This window comes from Cibotium barometz, chromosome 31 (genome assembly GCF_041138505.1).
Source record: "Cibotium barometz isolate CiBa-2024 chromosome 31, ASM4113850v1, whole genome shotgun sequence".
Classification (NCBI taxonomy): Eukaryota; Viridiplantae; Streptophyta; class Polypodiopsida; order Cyatheales; family Cibotiaceae; genus Cibotium; species Cibotium barometz.
In genome coordinates, this window is record NC_141076.1 from 9736326 (window position 1) to 9750780 (window position 14455).

The following is a 14455-nucleotide window of genomic DNA, read 5'->3' on the forward strand; positions in this document are numbered from 1 at the left end:
TAGGGTGTGTGCGAGAACAAACCCTTAGCAAGAGACTGTAAAAAAAAATCTGTAAATGTGAGAGAAGTGAAAAGGTGAGAAGTATCTACTGCGAGAGAATAAAGAGTAGCATGAGAAGATTTAGGAAGTGTGGAGAGAATCAAGCAAAAGAGGTGGAGTGAATCAAGGAGAGATCAGTGGGATTAGATGCTTGGATATAAACCCTATAAATTGAGGCACTGGCCTAACGAGAATTTGCTGGTTTTTGATTATCCATGCTTATATTACGCTATCAATTAATTGCTCACTAATTACGTCTTAATTATCATCTAACCTCTTTTCTAATGATGTTGATTCTAGCATTTGATCCATCACAGCTCATCACATTGTTACAAATTTAACACTTTGGGGATAAGGTCTTCTTCTCTATGGATAAAGTCATCCTCTTTATGATAAAGTAGAAGGGATTCTTCTACTAATGAGGCCAGCATTTCTCCTATGCCAAAAACGTGCACAAGAGTCCATCTTCTGAAGTGTACCGTGCACCTGCCCTTCAGTAAGGTAAATGGTGCTCCCTGCATTTAATTTGTCGTGACAGGCCTTGGCATCCCTATAAATGGTTGTATCCAAGAACCCCGATCTCTTCCATGCCCTCCTGACATAGGCTTTGCAGACAAGCATCATCTTACCCACCACCTGTTGATGCATAAAGATTTGAGAGCGTTATGTAAGATGCTGCATTTTCTGGATCAAGCTCGAAGATATGAGTTGCAATGCGTGCTCCGCGCTCCACATCTCCATGTACTCTGCAGGCGCCCAGCAAGCATGACCATGCCATAGCTTTCTTTTCAATTGATGTACTGTTAATCAAACTCTCTGCAGCATCCAAGTGTCCTGCACGGCCAAGAAGGTCAATCATAGACAAGCAATGCTCCAGTGTGTGTGGTAACCCTTTGTCTTGACTCACAGACACAATGCAGTACATGCCATCAACAATTTGCCCCGTATGGCTGCATGCAGTAAGAATGCTTCGGAAGGTAACTTCATTTGGCATGATGTTCTCACATTGCATCTGCTGAAATAAATCGATGGCCTCTTTGTCACACCCATTATGAGCATATGAGGCAATCATGGCACTCCAAGTAACCATATTTCGATCAGGCATGTCTCTAAACACTGTCCTGGCATTGTAAAAACTGCCACACTTTCCATACATATCGATAAGGGCTGTCCCCACAGTGGTGTCACCCTCATATCCATTTTCAACAATGGCAGCGTGAAGCTGTTGCCCCTTGTCTAGGGCTGCCGACCTGCCACATGCATCAAGCGTACAGACAAAGACAGCCTCATCTGGTTCAATGCCTACAAGCTGCATTTGATGAAAAAATCTCAAGGCGTCCTTGTCATGCCCGTTCTGCATGCACGCTGCAATAATGGCACACCAAGAGATCAAGTCCCTATGGATCATTTTGCCAAACCATTTCTTACCGTCATCCAGACTCCCACATTTGCCATACATCTTGATGATGGCAGTTCCCAAAATGACGTCTCCATCACAGTCACCACCCACAATGACAGAGTGTATCCTTCGTCCATCTTCTAGGGCTTCTACGCTGTTGCAGGCATTAAGAACAGAAATATGGGTGGCTTGGTCTGGGCCGAAACCTTCAAGCTGCATCTGATGGAAGAAAGCCAAGGCTTCCTTGCTATGTCCATTTAGCACACATACTGTGACCATGGAATTCCAGCTAACTAAGTTTTTCTCTGGAATTCGACCAAAAACGCCAATTGCTCTGTCAAGGCTGCCACACTTGCCGTACATGTTGACAAGGGAAGTCCCTACAACAATATCACCTTCATACCCATTCTCCAGAATAGCAACATGAACTTTCTGCCCTTCTTTCAAGGCTCTCAGGCTTGCACAAGCATCAATAGCACAAACACATGCGATTTGGTCTGGTATGATGCAGGCATGCTGCATCTGTTGATAAAGTTCCCATGCCTCATGGCCATGCTCATTGCGAGTGCATGTGGCAATCATGGAGCTCCATGCGACCGCATCCCACTGGGACATTCCATTGAAGACACTCCTTGCATCATGTAGAACCCCACACTGACCATACATCTTTATGGTTGCAGTTCCCACTACTAGGTTTCCCTCACATTCGGATTCAACAACGGCAGCATAAATTTTTTGACCCATCTCGCGGGCTGTCAAGCTAGCACATGCATCAAGAACGGAAACATAGGTGACTTCATTCAGCTTAAATCCCTTTACCTGCATTTCGGTGAAGACATCCAAGGCCTCCTTGGCATTCCCACACTTAACACATGCATTGATGAAGATATTCCATGAATGAGAATTCAGCTTAGGTATGTTGCAGAAGGCTTCTTTTGCTTCCTGAAGGCTACCACATGTGCCATACATGTGAACAATGCAGTTTCCAAGCAAGGTATTGCGGGCATATTTACACCTACTAATAAAAGCATGGAGAAGTCTACCTTGTTGGAGATCCTTTGCTTTACCGCAGTGCTTCAACAGAGAGGCCAATGCTTGAAGGCTTATGGTTCCTTGTTGCAGTTCATGCAGGCTTTGGGATGCACCTGCAAAGACCTTCTGTTTTTGCTCATCCTGTGGCGCTGCGGATATCTCTGCGACGGAGTGTGGCTGATTCCTGCTTCTGGGTCTGCACAGAACCTCCGGTGTAATATGCCCACATCGCACATGGAGAGAAGCCGATGACCCCGTAGGTCTCCAGAAGCATAAACGCATTCTACTGGCGACACATCACGGCAATAAATTGAAAAGCAAGTATTTTCTTTTTGATTTTATCCCAAGGGCCTACAATTAGTGAAAAAAGAAGAAATTCGGTAATTAGTTGATGCCTACAATTAAGGTACGTGATCCAAAGGTGGAGGCTTACTTTGTAATTTTTGCTTTGAAAACTTGTAAGAAGTTATTTATAATAAAAAATTCGATCATCAAGAGATCCAAGGGTGGGGGTTTGTTTTTGAAATTTTGGATTTGGAGTAGATATGTTTTGATTACAGCATTTTTTATTTGTGTAAGTGTTTATAAACAAAACATTACATAGTGCAGTTAATGTTTATTGTTTCGATTAGCATTTATTATTTGTGTAAGTTTAATCTATTTATAAACAAAACATTACATAGAGGCATAGTGGCAAGGCACCCTTTTGCGAAAGGGGTATTTACAACTTGTTCTTTTTTTTTAGAGCGAGATATTTGCAACTTGTTCATTCTTTGAGAGGGCTATTCTAAAATTTGAATCATTCTATAGCCTAAAGCAAACCTCTCTTTTCCCAAACTATTAAGTATGCATATTTACAAATTTGGATACTATTAAGGCATGCTCATGCAAATATCAATTAGAAACGTTAGATATATAAGGTTTCTAATTTGTTATGTGGCCCATGCCCCTCATCCATTACCTCTGCCTCTCCTACACTCACCTTTTTTGCCCACCACTACTAGCACAAGTGTCCCCTTAAGGAGAATTTTGTGGCTAGTCTCTTCCCTGGGAGCTCTTCCAATTTCCACCCTCTTGCAACAAACAAGGTGGGAGTGTTGCCACCAAACTACCAGCCCATGATGTGGAACAAGCTCATTCGTCTTCCCTCAGGCCACCTCCTTGAGGCTCGATCACACATTTCTTGGGGCCGTATCTTAGCAATGCTTCTAACTGTGTGTAGCAAGGGGAGTCTCTTCTTTGTCCTAACCTAGGTGGTGGGTTCTTCTACGTGCTACCCACTTTTTTTGTGTGGCAATGTGTAGTAAGAAGCAAGCCTTTAGGGACACCCAACTAAAACTCAACATCGATTCTGCCATTCCTTTGGAGTGGAATATCCCATTTCCTCTCCTCCTAATTTTGATATTCCTAACCTCTTTTTCTAGGCATGACATCCCTCTGCTCTAGGCAATCTTCGGCATCCAAGAGGATTCCCCCTTTCTAGCCTTTGTGATGGGAGACCAGGGTCGACCTCTACCTACCCTTGACATTACGGAGGAGGAGAACCCCTTGCCCAAAGCGTGTGAGGATAATGGGCCTCCACAACTGTAGGTGGCACATCGACCCCTCCCTCCTCTAGAGGTTGCATATAATTTGTTGTGGCACTATGAACAAACAGATTCCAAGACAGCAAGCTATCACCAAAGCTGCTCCACAGCACAAGCACGTTTCTCCACAATTCTCCTTCACAACTTGCTTCCTTCTACAATACCGAGACACCCCCCACCAAAAACCGGTCCCCCAACCATGTAAAGTCTCGACTCTGATCACAGCTTCCCGCCACCATGCACTGTTCTCCTAACTCCTCCTGTTCCCGCCAAGTACTCTCCCTTCAGTTCACTGGAGTCACAACGCTAGTTTTTCATTTTCTAGAAAATAACCACGCCGATATGCATACTCCTACGATGTCTCACCTCCACGAACTCATCACTACTCTCATGCACTATCCTTGATTGCTTAATCACAACAACTCGATCCACACGAAGGCTGCCAAGAATGCTATGAAAACTAGGAGTAGTGGTCATATCCGAAATCTCTCCACATGTGACAACTCTAGAGGAGTAGCCCAACACATCTAATACTAGAACCTCGAGATTATGCTCCTCATGGTCTATGATGTGCTCATCAACATGTGAAGTGTCATTCCCATGTGTAACTAGGGATGTATGACTAGCTGAATGATCATGACTAGTCAAATGCTCATCAAGATCATTGGATACATCACTATGGTCATCTAATGTATCCCCATGACCACTAGGAATATAGATAGATCGCTCTATGATGCTCGTAATGCTCGATGTGGCCTTGGATTAAGGAAAGCTAGGAAGATTAGCACAAAGCAATATGGAAAGTAAATGTAATGAGTATCACAAGATGTCAAATAAGACTCCAATGGTGACTGCAAATAAAAAAATAGTAAGAAAATATCTACTCACATGAGTTACGAATTTAAAATTGTTAAAAAATACTACCTTTCATTATATGGGATAAATATATAATAGTTTCTCAGGCTATCATATGCACTAAAAAACACTTCAATATTTGATCCTGTCTTTGAAAAGATATCACTTGATATTAGAGAATCAACCACAAATATGCTGCTTGAAACCTCTGTGGGCATTGTAGAAATGTATGCCCTGTAAATCAAAGATAGTAAAGTATGCAAAAAGGAGAGGAAAGGACAAAATTGTGGCTAAGGAATGATGCTTACCTCATGCACCAGAATAATGCAGTCAGATATTTCAATATCTGTCTTCTCTAACATCACTTTGTCCTAATGTGAAATGCTCAAGTAATAATCATTCTGAGGGTTGGAGGACACATTGATAATCATTTGACCAAATACCTTGCCCATTCTATCATAATTCATAGCACCAAGTCTCTTAACTTCCTCTTTATAAAAATTATCCTCCCTCTCGAGAAGCATCTCTTTTTGGTCAAGTGCTTTTCTTGTTTCATACTCATGTGTAACATCTTCAATAGTAGGCCCCTCAGCTTTGCGAGACCTCTTGGGAGGAATTGTCAGGATATCAAAGGCCCTAGTATCCGTGGGGTGGGAAGTGGCTTGAGAACTTTATCAAATCTATTCCTAAGCCTGCTCACCATTGAGAAATCCTTGTTCATTAAAGTGACCCTGTGTGCATGTGCAGAAGCAATATAGGCATCATTCATGAAATCTATAAGAAAGTCTTCAGCTGCTTCTTGCAAGCACCACAATGCAGAACCTTGCCACTTTTTGTATGGGGTATTACTTTTGGTCAAGACACCAATGTCACATATTTGCTTTACTACACGGATGAAGGCAGCCCTTGGGATAAGATGATGAGTGTCATCTTGGGCCTTCCTGATCTCTCAAAAACACCTCTTCATATAATACCATCTTGACCTTCTTTTCTTCTTAGGACTGGGTGCAGTAGCAACATGTGCTATCTTTGGATCTTCAGTATATACTTTCCTTGCAGTTTTCTTTGTCCTTGTCACCATGGATTGTAAACTAAGAAATATTTGAGAAACCTTGCAACAATAGTCAAAATCCTTTCTCGATTAATAGAAGACCCTCAAACAAGAAGAAATAAAGAAAGGATGTACATGGCCAATGGTTTCAAAAAGGCACACAAAAGGATGTCCCAAACAAAAGCAAGGAAAAATTGTCCATATACTTATATGCTAAGCACACAGAGCATATGGAGGTCTCAAAAGTGGTTGCATAAGGTATGACTTAATAAAGGACTTGCCAAAGTGCTAAGCACACATCTCTTTAAACCAAAAAGTGGTTGCATAAGGTATGACAATAAAGGATTGCTAAAGTGCTAAGCAAACACATCATCTCAAAACCAAAGACCAATAAGGAGGTTGCATAAGGTACTTCCAATAAAAGACATGCACAATAATCCGTATAACGGCACGAGTAGGTGGTAAAGTCCCTTGAAGATGTAGGTGATTTGCGTCGTATGGGGATGGTTAAAAACACGACTCTCTCTCATTGGTAGCACTAGCACCAAACTTGGATCAGCTAGGGGGCCACTTACAACATCAGGCTCTTGTGATCTCCAACTTGGTAGAAAATCAATGAAGCACTAATGGCTTCCTGCGAATTTCCTCCATAAATTTTCAATGGATTATCAATGAGTAAGGTACTTCCAAATAAAAGACATGTAGAACAATCCGTAAGGCATGAGTAGGTGGTAAAGTCCCTTGAAGATGCAGGCGATTCGCGTCATTTACGGACGCCTAAAAACACTTCTCTCTCTCTCTGGTAGCACTAGCACCAGACTTGGATTGGCCAAGGGGCCACTTACAACATCAGGCTCTTGTGATCTCCAACCTGGTAGAAGTTCAATGAAGCACCTGTCCTCCACTAATTTTCAATGGATGATCGATGAATAGTTAGTCTCCCTCCTTCCCACGAGACATAAAGGAAAAACCTTTTTTTCTAAGAATTAAAAAAAAAGTAGGGGGCGTCACATTGTGGAATAAGGGATAGCAGACGTCACCCCAACAACACTTGAGACACCAATAGTGGGTACAATTGAAGATGTTATTATTGTTTCTCTTAAGCGGAGGACTCAAGAACAAGGTTTTCCATTGAAGTCTTATCAGGTCTAATGGGATCTTCTATGGATTTGTAATCTTATTTCTATGACAAACTCAAGGGCCCCAGATTTCAAGCATCAATTCACCGAAGAGTCGCTATGGATGGATAACTCTTGTCTCACCCCTACAACCTTGTGCACAAAATGGTGCGATAGATGCAAAACTGCATGCTACTTTAGATCCTTTTGCATCGTTATGGAAGCAAGAAGATCACAAGGGATTACCTTCAATTTGGGCACGTCGAGCCTTCACTTGGGAATAATGTGGTCGCACCGAAGGACAGAGCTCTCTCAAAGTTGAAAATTAATAATGTGGTCCCACATCTCTATATATACCTCACTGACCATTGGACACATGGCACATTGCCATTCGTTATCTCCAATAGCTAGTGACACATGGCACGTTCTTATTGGATCTTTCATCAACGATACATTCCACATGGCCTTTTGTGATTTGTTATTATACAAGGTATGTAAATGTTGTCCCTCATTTCATTTTTCCAAAGTATCTATAATGGCGTGAAGGCTTGCTTTATAGAAATTTAAGGTCTCCTTTATCGCATCGTTCCAGAATGGCATCTTTCCCATCACTAACTCATGCCTCACCAAGGTCACCATCTCCAATATGTGGTTCAAAGTCTTCATCTCAAAGGTCTACCTCACCAAAAACACCTATTGGTTTGCAGTCCACAAGTATCTCCATCCGGGTCCAAAGTTTCAAAAAAGAGAGGGCTTTCCAAATCTCCTACTACAGCAATTACAAAATCATCTAAGAAACTAAAGGAAACAAGCCAACCCTCTCCAACAAAGCCTATTGGGTCCTCAAATCTTTCTCTTAATGCACTAGATACCCAATCAAAGTCTAGTGTATCCAAAGCACGTGGAAGGCTTACAAAGTCACCAAAGGCAGGTCCTATAGCATCAAAAAAGTTTAAGTCATCACCCAAGGCTCCTAGTCTTTCTAAGATAGTAGAGGTGTCTCCTACAGAGAGAATGTTGGATTTTCTTATTGTGAAAGTGGAATTGAGGCCTCTTTCTTTCCAAATTCTAAGGATATTTTTAATCCAAAAATTGATGTTTCAATGATTATTAATCATGCCATGCAATTTATCAAAGAGGACTTTGATGAATTTGAGGAACTTGCAGGGCCTTCTATGTCCATGTCCCTGTGGGAACCTCCTCTGTCCAGAGACAAACATTTACAAAGAGGTGTAGTATGTACAAACTTCAAAGGTTTTTAGTAGAAAATGTAGAATGCTCCTCTCATCCAAAAGGCTGCAGGAGAATGGTCAAAGCTGCTGCATTCATAGTTTTCTCCATTGTCAAATATCCTCTTAGAGGTGAAGAGGAGGAACTTGAGGAGATTGAAGGCTCTTCAAACTTTTGCTTTCTTAGAGATTTAGAGGCAGATGATATAGAGGAGGAACTTGGACTTGAGGAGGAGGAGAGGCTTGCCAAGGATAATGAAATCACAGAATTAAAGGCACATACAATTGTTCAGTCACCCAAGGAAGGTGGAGATCCATTGCATAAATATATTGTTCCTTCACTGCCAAGTTTTCCTATCAAGGATAAGGAGTATTTACTCCTTACTGATATTCAAAAGTTATTTAACTTGAGGGAGGACTATTATCTTACCATCATTACAGAGGGTTGTGAAGCTGCTAAAGGGCTCATTGATATTGAGAATGAGCATAATGATGAATTTCTACTTTAGATGTGTCTACTTCACATGACAAGTTCATTGACTCAACTTTTTGCTTTATCATTATGTATTAAAAAAGCACAGGAGTCACAACCATTGATCTCCAAAGATGAATTTAGTTAGCTTCAAGCTTCACTTGGTATTGCTAATGTTGGTAGGGAACAAAGTGATTATGTCCAACTTAAAGACATCAAAGAAACCTAAATCTCACTTTAGACATCAGATATACTTGAACAAGATGAAAATCAAAAGGTAAATGAATATGAATTTATATCCATACATTATATTGTTTTAACTTACAATAATTTCACAGTATTCCTCTTGTTTTTACAGTTGGAGCTAGCAGATGAAGACAACTTCTTAGGGAGAGGTAAAGGCTCAAGGCAAGCAGGCTCTAGCAAGAGAGATACTGCAATTGGACACTGCACTTGGACACTATTTGTCCAAGATGGATGAGAATATTTTCCATGTGTCGCATAGCCAGCTCTCCAAGGATGCAGACTAGCTTATACTTTGTATTAAAGCTCTCTGCAGACTGTATGGCTTCTCAACTATACAATCCAATGCTAACAAAATCATGTTTCTTGAGAAGACATCCGCTACTAGAATTTTTGGTTATGGTCCTGGATTTTTCGCCTCTAGAGCATGATATTTTTTGACATACTCTGTGTATGCTCTAGCTGCAAATAAAACTGATGTAAACACACTAGGTGGCTACAATAGAAGGAAATTTCTACGCTCCAGCAGGGGAGCACCGACAAAGGATGATGATATGAAAACTTTGGAATAGACTTTTTGTAAATACTCCAGATTACAATAGATAACTTTTTGTACAAAGTTATGAATACAACAGTTCTCGTTTTTGACAGTGTTATGTGTCCAAAATGTCATTTTTTTGCATTCTTTGTAGTTTTCTTATGAAAAACCAGTTGAATAACTCTGCAAGAGCATTGCTTCTTGTAGCCCCTCCACCATGTCTTGTACTCTAAAAGAATGATGTGCGTGCCTGGTAATGTGACTTTTCCATCCCTTGGTTATTGTATGTTGTTAGGGGTCCATGCTCCTCAACAAAATATGGCCCATGTACATGGAGGATGTGGTGCATAACAAATTTTTTATATAGCATATGTCAATTCCACTGAGTGTATCATGAATACAAAGGAGTCTTACCAAATAGTATGTGATATCTTTTTCTCCCCATGCTTCTTTGATTATTTGAATGAGATTTATAATAGAACTTTTATACTCTTGCGCATATGTAGATGTCAAGATGCTTCCAAACCTCCATTCTAAGATTTTCTAGCCGCGGTGTACTGGCAACATTTGTCGTGATCTCACACAATTCTTTCCAACAATCCCACGTAACATTCACTTGTTTTTTACCATGGTTTCCTAAAAATCTTTTGGCTTTTGCACCTCCCATGGAGATATCTGCCAAGACATCTCGTGTTTTCCCTGAAACTGTTGGTTCTTTCCTTAAATGAGCCTGACTCCCATGAAAGCCCATTTTTGATAACAATGCTTCACATTTATCAATACATTAATCTGCCAAAACGATGTTGGTTTAATAGAATATGCATAATCAAATGCAATCTCAGAAGCCTGTCAATTATTCTTATCTCTGCATGCAAAGTGCATATGTGAACATTCTTACGAGAGATAGGAATAATGGGATCCCAAATGTCTTCTTTATTCTTGAACTTACTCAGATATATAGAGTCTCTCATTGGGACTCTCCTTGCTGGTCGCAAACTGCTCCACTCTTTTGATCCCATACCTTCCATACAATAAATGCAAGGATACTTTGCATTAGCCCCATTGCATATTCCAAGCATACATTTGATGGTCTTTAAGTCAGCACCCAAATGCCATTCCACTTTGAAATTGCCAACTCCATCAACTACGCACATATCTCCAGTACTTTGGGATTGAATGATATTAGGGATACCTGTGTGGGAGAACAACCATTTGAGGATTTGATGATTTTCAGTTGGTATCTGAGCTACACCAACCCACCAAAGCTCCATCTCTGACTGGATTTTATGTTCTGGTTCCTCTCCTCTACCATTGTTGTACTCAATTGCCCTGTTCATGATAGATATGCTCACTCTTTCCATCTTTTGTCCTTTTTGGATCTGTGCCTCATCCAGCTTCAACACAAACTTTAGCACACCACCACATTCTTCTACAGTAATTTTATACATATGCACCATTGAAATTTGTACTTTTCTAAGATCCACCCATATATTGTTGAATGCATTATAGACAAATGTACTCTTTTTCTTCTGCTTCTCATAAGGCATTATCCCTTCAATATTTATGTACTCTCCAAAAATACTCAAATTTTTTTGATTCATAGCGGTCCTAGTAATAGAAACTGTAAGGGATCTTGGCAAACCAAAAGACCTTATTCTCTTGCATCTACGATTTTGGAACCATAATCCAGAAAGAGCTTAGTAGCCTTTGCGACTAATACCCACAGTGTCACAAGTCTCTACTATTTCATCTGGTTTCATAATGGTCCTTAAGTCTCTTACCAACTCTTTGAGAGTAAGATCTCTCAAATTTGTATTCTTTGGAGATTGAAGAATTCTGACCAGGTCTACCTTATTCATGGTTTCAATGAGAAGCTTGATTCTCTCCTCATTTCGATGGATATTAATACCTGAAATGTGAGAGACACATTTCTTTGCAAGGTTGAGTCTCCTCTTTTTAGCCCCACTACTTTCAGACAACTCACTTATATTCTTTAAAGTTCTCTTCCTCTCTCTGAATCCTCTTGGGGTTTCTTTTAAGTTTACTAGTTTCTCTTTCAAGGAGTGGTTTACAGCTTCTAGCTCTCTAATCTTATCATAAAGCTCTGAAATAGTTTTCTGAGATGTTAATAAAGTTTCTTTCAGTTGATGCATTTGGACTGAGCACACAGAAGATGCAGAATATAACTTCATATAGTAACCAAGCAGACCATCAAAACCATCTCCAAAATAAATCTAATCAAGTCATGAACATTTACAAATGGAGGAGGTCTACCAGTTGAAGGATCATTGGGATAAATACTTCCATCCACCCACAAATCAATGTGCTTTCTTCCCTCTAGTTGTAGTCTGTTTGCCTCATCTTTGTCCAACAATGCTCGATGATGAATACGTCTCCAAGATGAATAGACCTGATCTATGTTAATAGCAAGTTTGTATCTATGTTCTCTTGCATTGAGTAAAGAGTTAACGATAGACATTAGAGTATAATCCACTAACAGAAAAGAATAGAAGAGAAGAGAAGAGAGAGAGAGAGAGAGAGAGAGAGAGAGAGAGAGAGAGAGAGAGAGAGAGAGAGAGAGAGATGGAGCACTCAAATGATGACGAGAGGAAAAACGGACGTGTTTTGGTGGGAATATTTGTACACAAGACGTTTCAAAAGTTCAAATAACACTGAGAATAACGAGACTGAAAAGTACCTCTGACATGATTTAAGGAATGCTAGCATTTATTGTGGCCCGTCTCTTAAATGCACCAAAAGTGTCTCTGAACGGCCAAATTTGGAGGTTTCATTCTACTAAAACCTCAGCTAATTAGTGTTTTAATCATAACCTTAAAGGGCCCTTTTTTTCATTTTTAGCCCTAATGCTAGGGTTTTAGCTATTTCTAACTTCTAAATTTCCTCTTTGGCATTTGAATATTCACTAAATCCTTGAGGAGCTCCTTAAGGAGTTGCAATTGGTGGGGCTTGTTGATCCTTCTTTTTAGGATCTACCATCATTTCTTGTGGTAACATACCTCGTCAACTAGACTGTGTGAGCATGAATCTATGGTTCCTTCATATGAGCCATCCTGAATCAAGACCATAGTTGCCCACTTTCTTTAACTCGCCTTCTTTTCCCTAGTTTAGATATGCTAAGATTGGTATCTAAATATCTACCTCATCTTTGCTTTATTATCAGGTCTGGGTTGTTTACTAGGTCACTATATACATCCAGGTTGTGCATTAATCATGAAAAGGACTATGGCAAGATTTATAGAAGTTGAAGCCTCTTCACTTGATTTGTACAATCTTTGATTAGGTAATCAAGATGATAGTTGCCCACTTTGTTAACCCACCTTCTTTTTTCTAGTTTAGAGGCTAAGATTGGTACCTAAATATCTACCTCATCTTTGCTTTGTTTCCAAGTTTGGCATGAGTTAAAATGTTTATTGGGTCACTATGTCACATCCAGGTTGTACATTAATCATGTAAAGAGCTATGGTAGGATTGATAAAAGTTGAAGCCTCTTGATTTGTATGGACAATATTTGATTAGGTGATCAACTGCACATTTAGAACATGTATAATTATGCTCATTATTTGAAGCCCCTTTGCTTGATTTATATGGATTATCTTTGATTAGGTGATCCACTCCACATTTGGAACATGTATAGTTATACTGGTTATATGGCTAGGGTAACTCCAACATATTATCTTCAAATTATATGTCCATTTTGCAACATATGTCTAGAGAAGTTGGTTTGGATAAGAGTGGATAATCATGCATCTTTGGGGTCTCGTACTCCCTTATGGAAGCACAATAATAATTGGTCATTGGTCAATCTCTCCTAAAGTTTACATCAAGAGTTCAGATGTTTTAGTTGAGAGACATAATCTCTCATCGAATCGTGCTCTTTATTCCTTAATGTTTAGGAGCTATGCCACTAGGCTCCATTTATCACCACTTCATGCAAAACTTGGTATCATGAACACTTTTTAGGCCAGTGAAATTAACTTTATCCTCACGTTTTAAGTTTCTATACCATTGGTGAGGCTTCCCATTTAACGTTAGGAAAAAAGAATGAATCTTTGTTAGAACATATATGGGCCCACATGTTTCATAGGTTGCCTTAAAGATTTCTATATGTTGATGAATCAAGTCTTCATCATCACCCACATGTTTCATAGGTTGCCCACATGTTTCATAGGTTGCCTTAAAGATTTCTATATGTTGATGAATCAAGTCTTCATCACCCATAAATCTATGTATCAACTTTACAATATAATATAGCTCATCTGTGATGGCCTTGGTGCATGAAATGTTCCCAATGCCCTAGCCACCCCCTTCCTATTTCAGCCAATGATTCTCAATGGATCAACTAGGTTAGCTGTGGCCATTGCTAGGATTGGTATTAGAAGACTAGCTATGTTGGGTCTTCACTTAAGTCTTACTAAATCAAACACCCCCTTCCTCATCCTTTTCCCCTTCCTATGTCAGGCATATATAGAGGTATAGGCCTCTAGTTGGGCATATTAGGGACATGTTCTATTAGTTCTCAGCCTTCCTCAAGGGGAGTTCTCACATGATTTTGTGATAACCTTATTTAAATGTGTGCAAGAAACTTTGAGTTTTTTGCTATGCTGATAATAGGTTATTGTTGTCTTTCTTTGCATAGTACAGTTGGTCGGTCACTCCTTTTAATAGGTCAGGATTAGACCCTACAACATGGGGTTATATAATTGTCTTTCTCATTTTTGGGTGTAGGTTTCATGTGAATCTACGGCCTCAATGTAGCGGAGCTAATGAAGATCCTTCTCCACTAGAAGAAGATACTTCTTAGGCTTTCTATGTGGTTTTCTCCTTCTTGGCTCAGTGATTGTGGGTGATGCAGAAGTTGATCCTCTTGCATAG

At 40.0% G+C, this 14455-nt stretch overlaps 1 protein-coding gene across 1 annotated transcript; it reads right to left on the minus strand.

Moving 5' to 3' along the window:
* Positions 1-297: 297 nt before the first annotated feature.
* Positions 298-2619, minus strand: LOC147620492 (pentatricopeptide repeat-containing protein At3g09040, mitochondrial-like). Its single transcript, XM_086824716.1, has 2 exons — positions 2482-2619; positions 298-2387 (listed from the first exon to the last, which is right to left on the minus strand). Exon 2 carries the CDS (start codon positions 2261-2263, stop codon positions 665-667), a length of 1599 nt encoding a protein of 532 aa, XP_086680842.1. The 5' UTR covers positions 2264-2387; positions 2482-2619; the 3' UTR covers positions 298-664.
* Between the last annotated feature and the right edge of the window lie 11836 nt (positions 2620-14455).

What these genes read in the sequence shown, in the direction of transcription:
- LOC147620492 (XM_086824716.1), bottom strand. Translation starts at nt 2,263, where the DNA reads ATGCAGGTAAAGGGATTTAAGCTGAATGAAGTCACCTATGTTTCCGTT.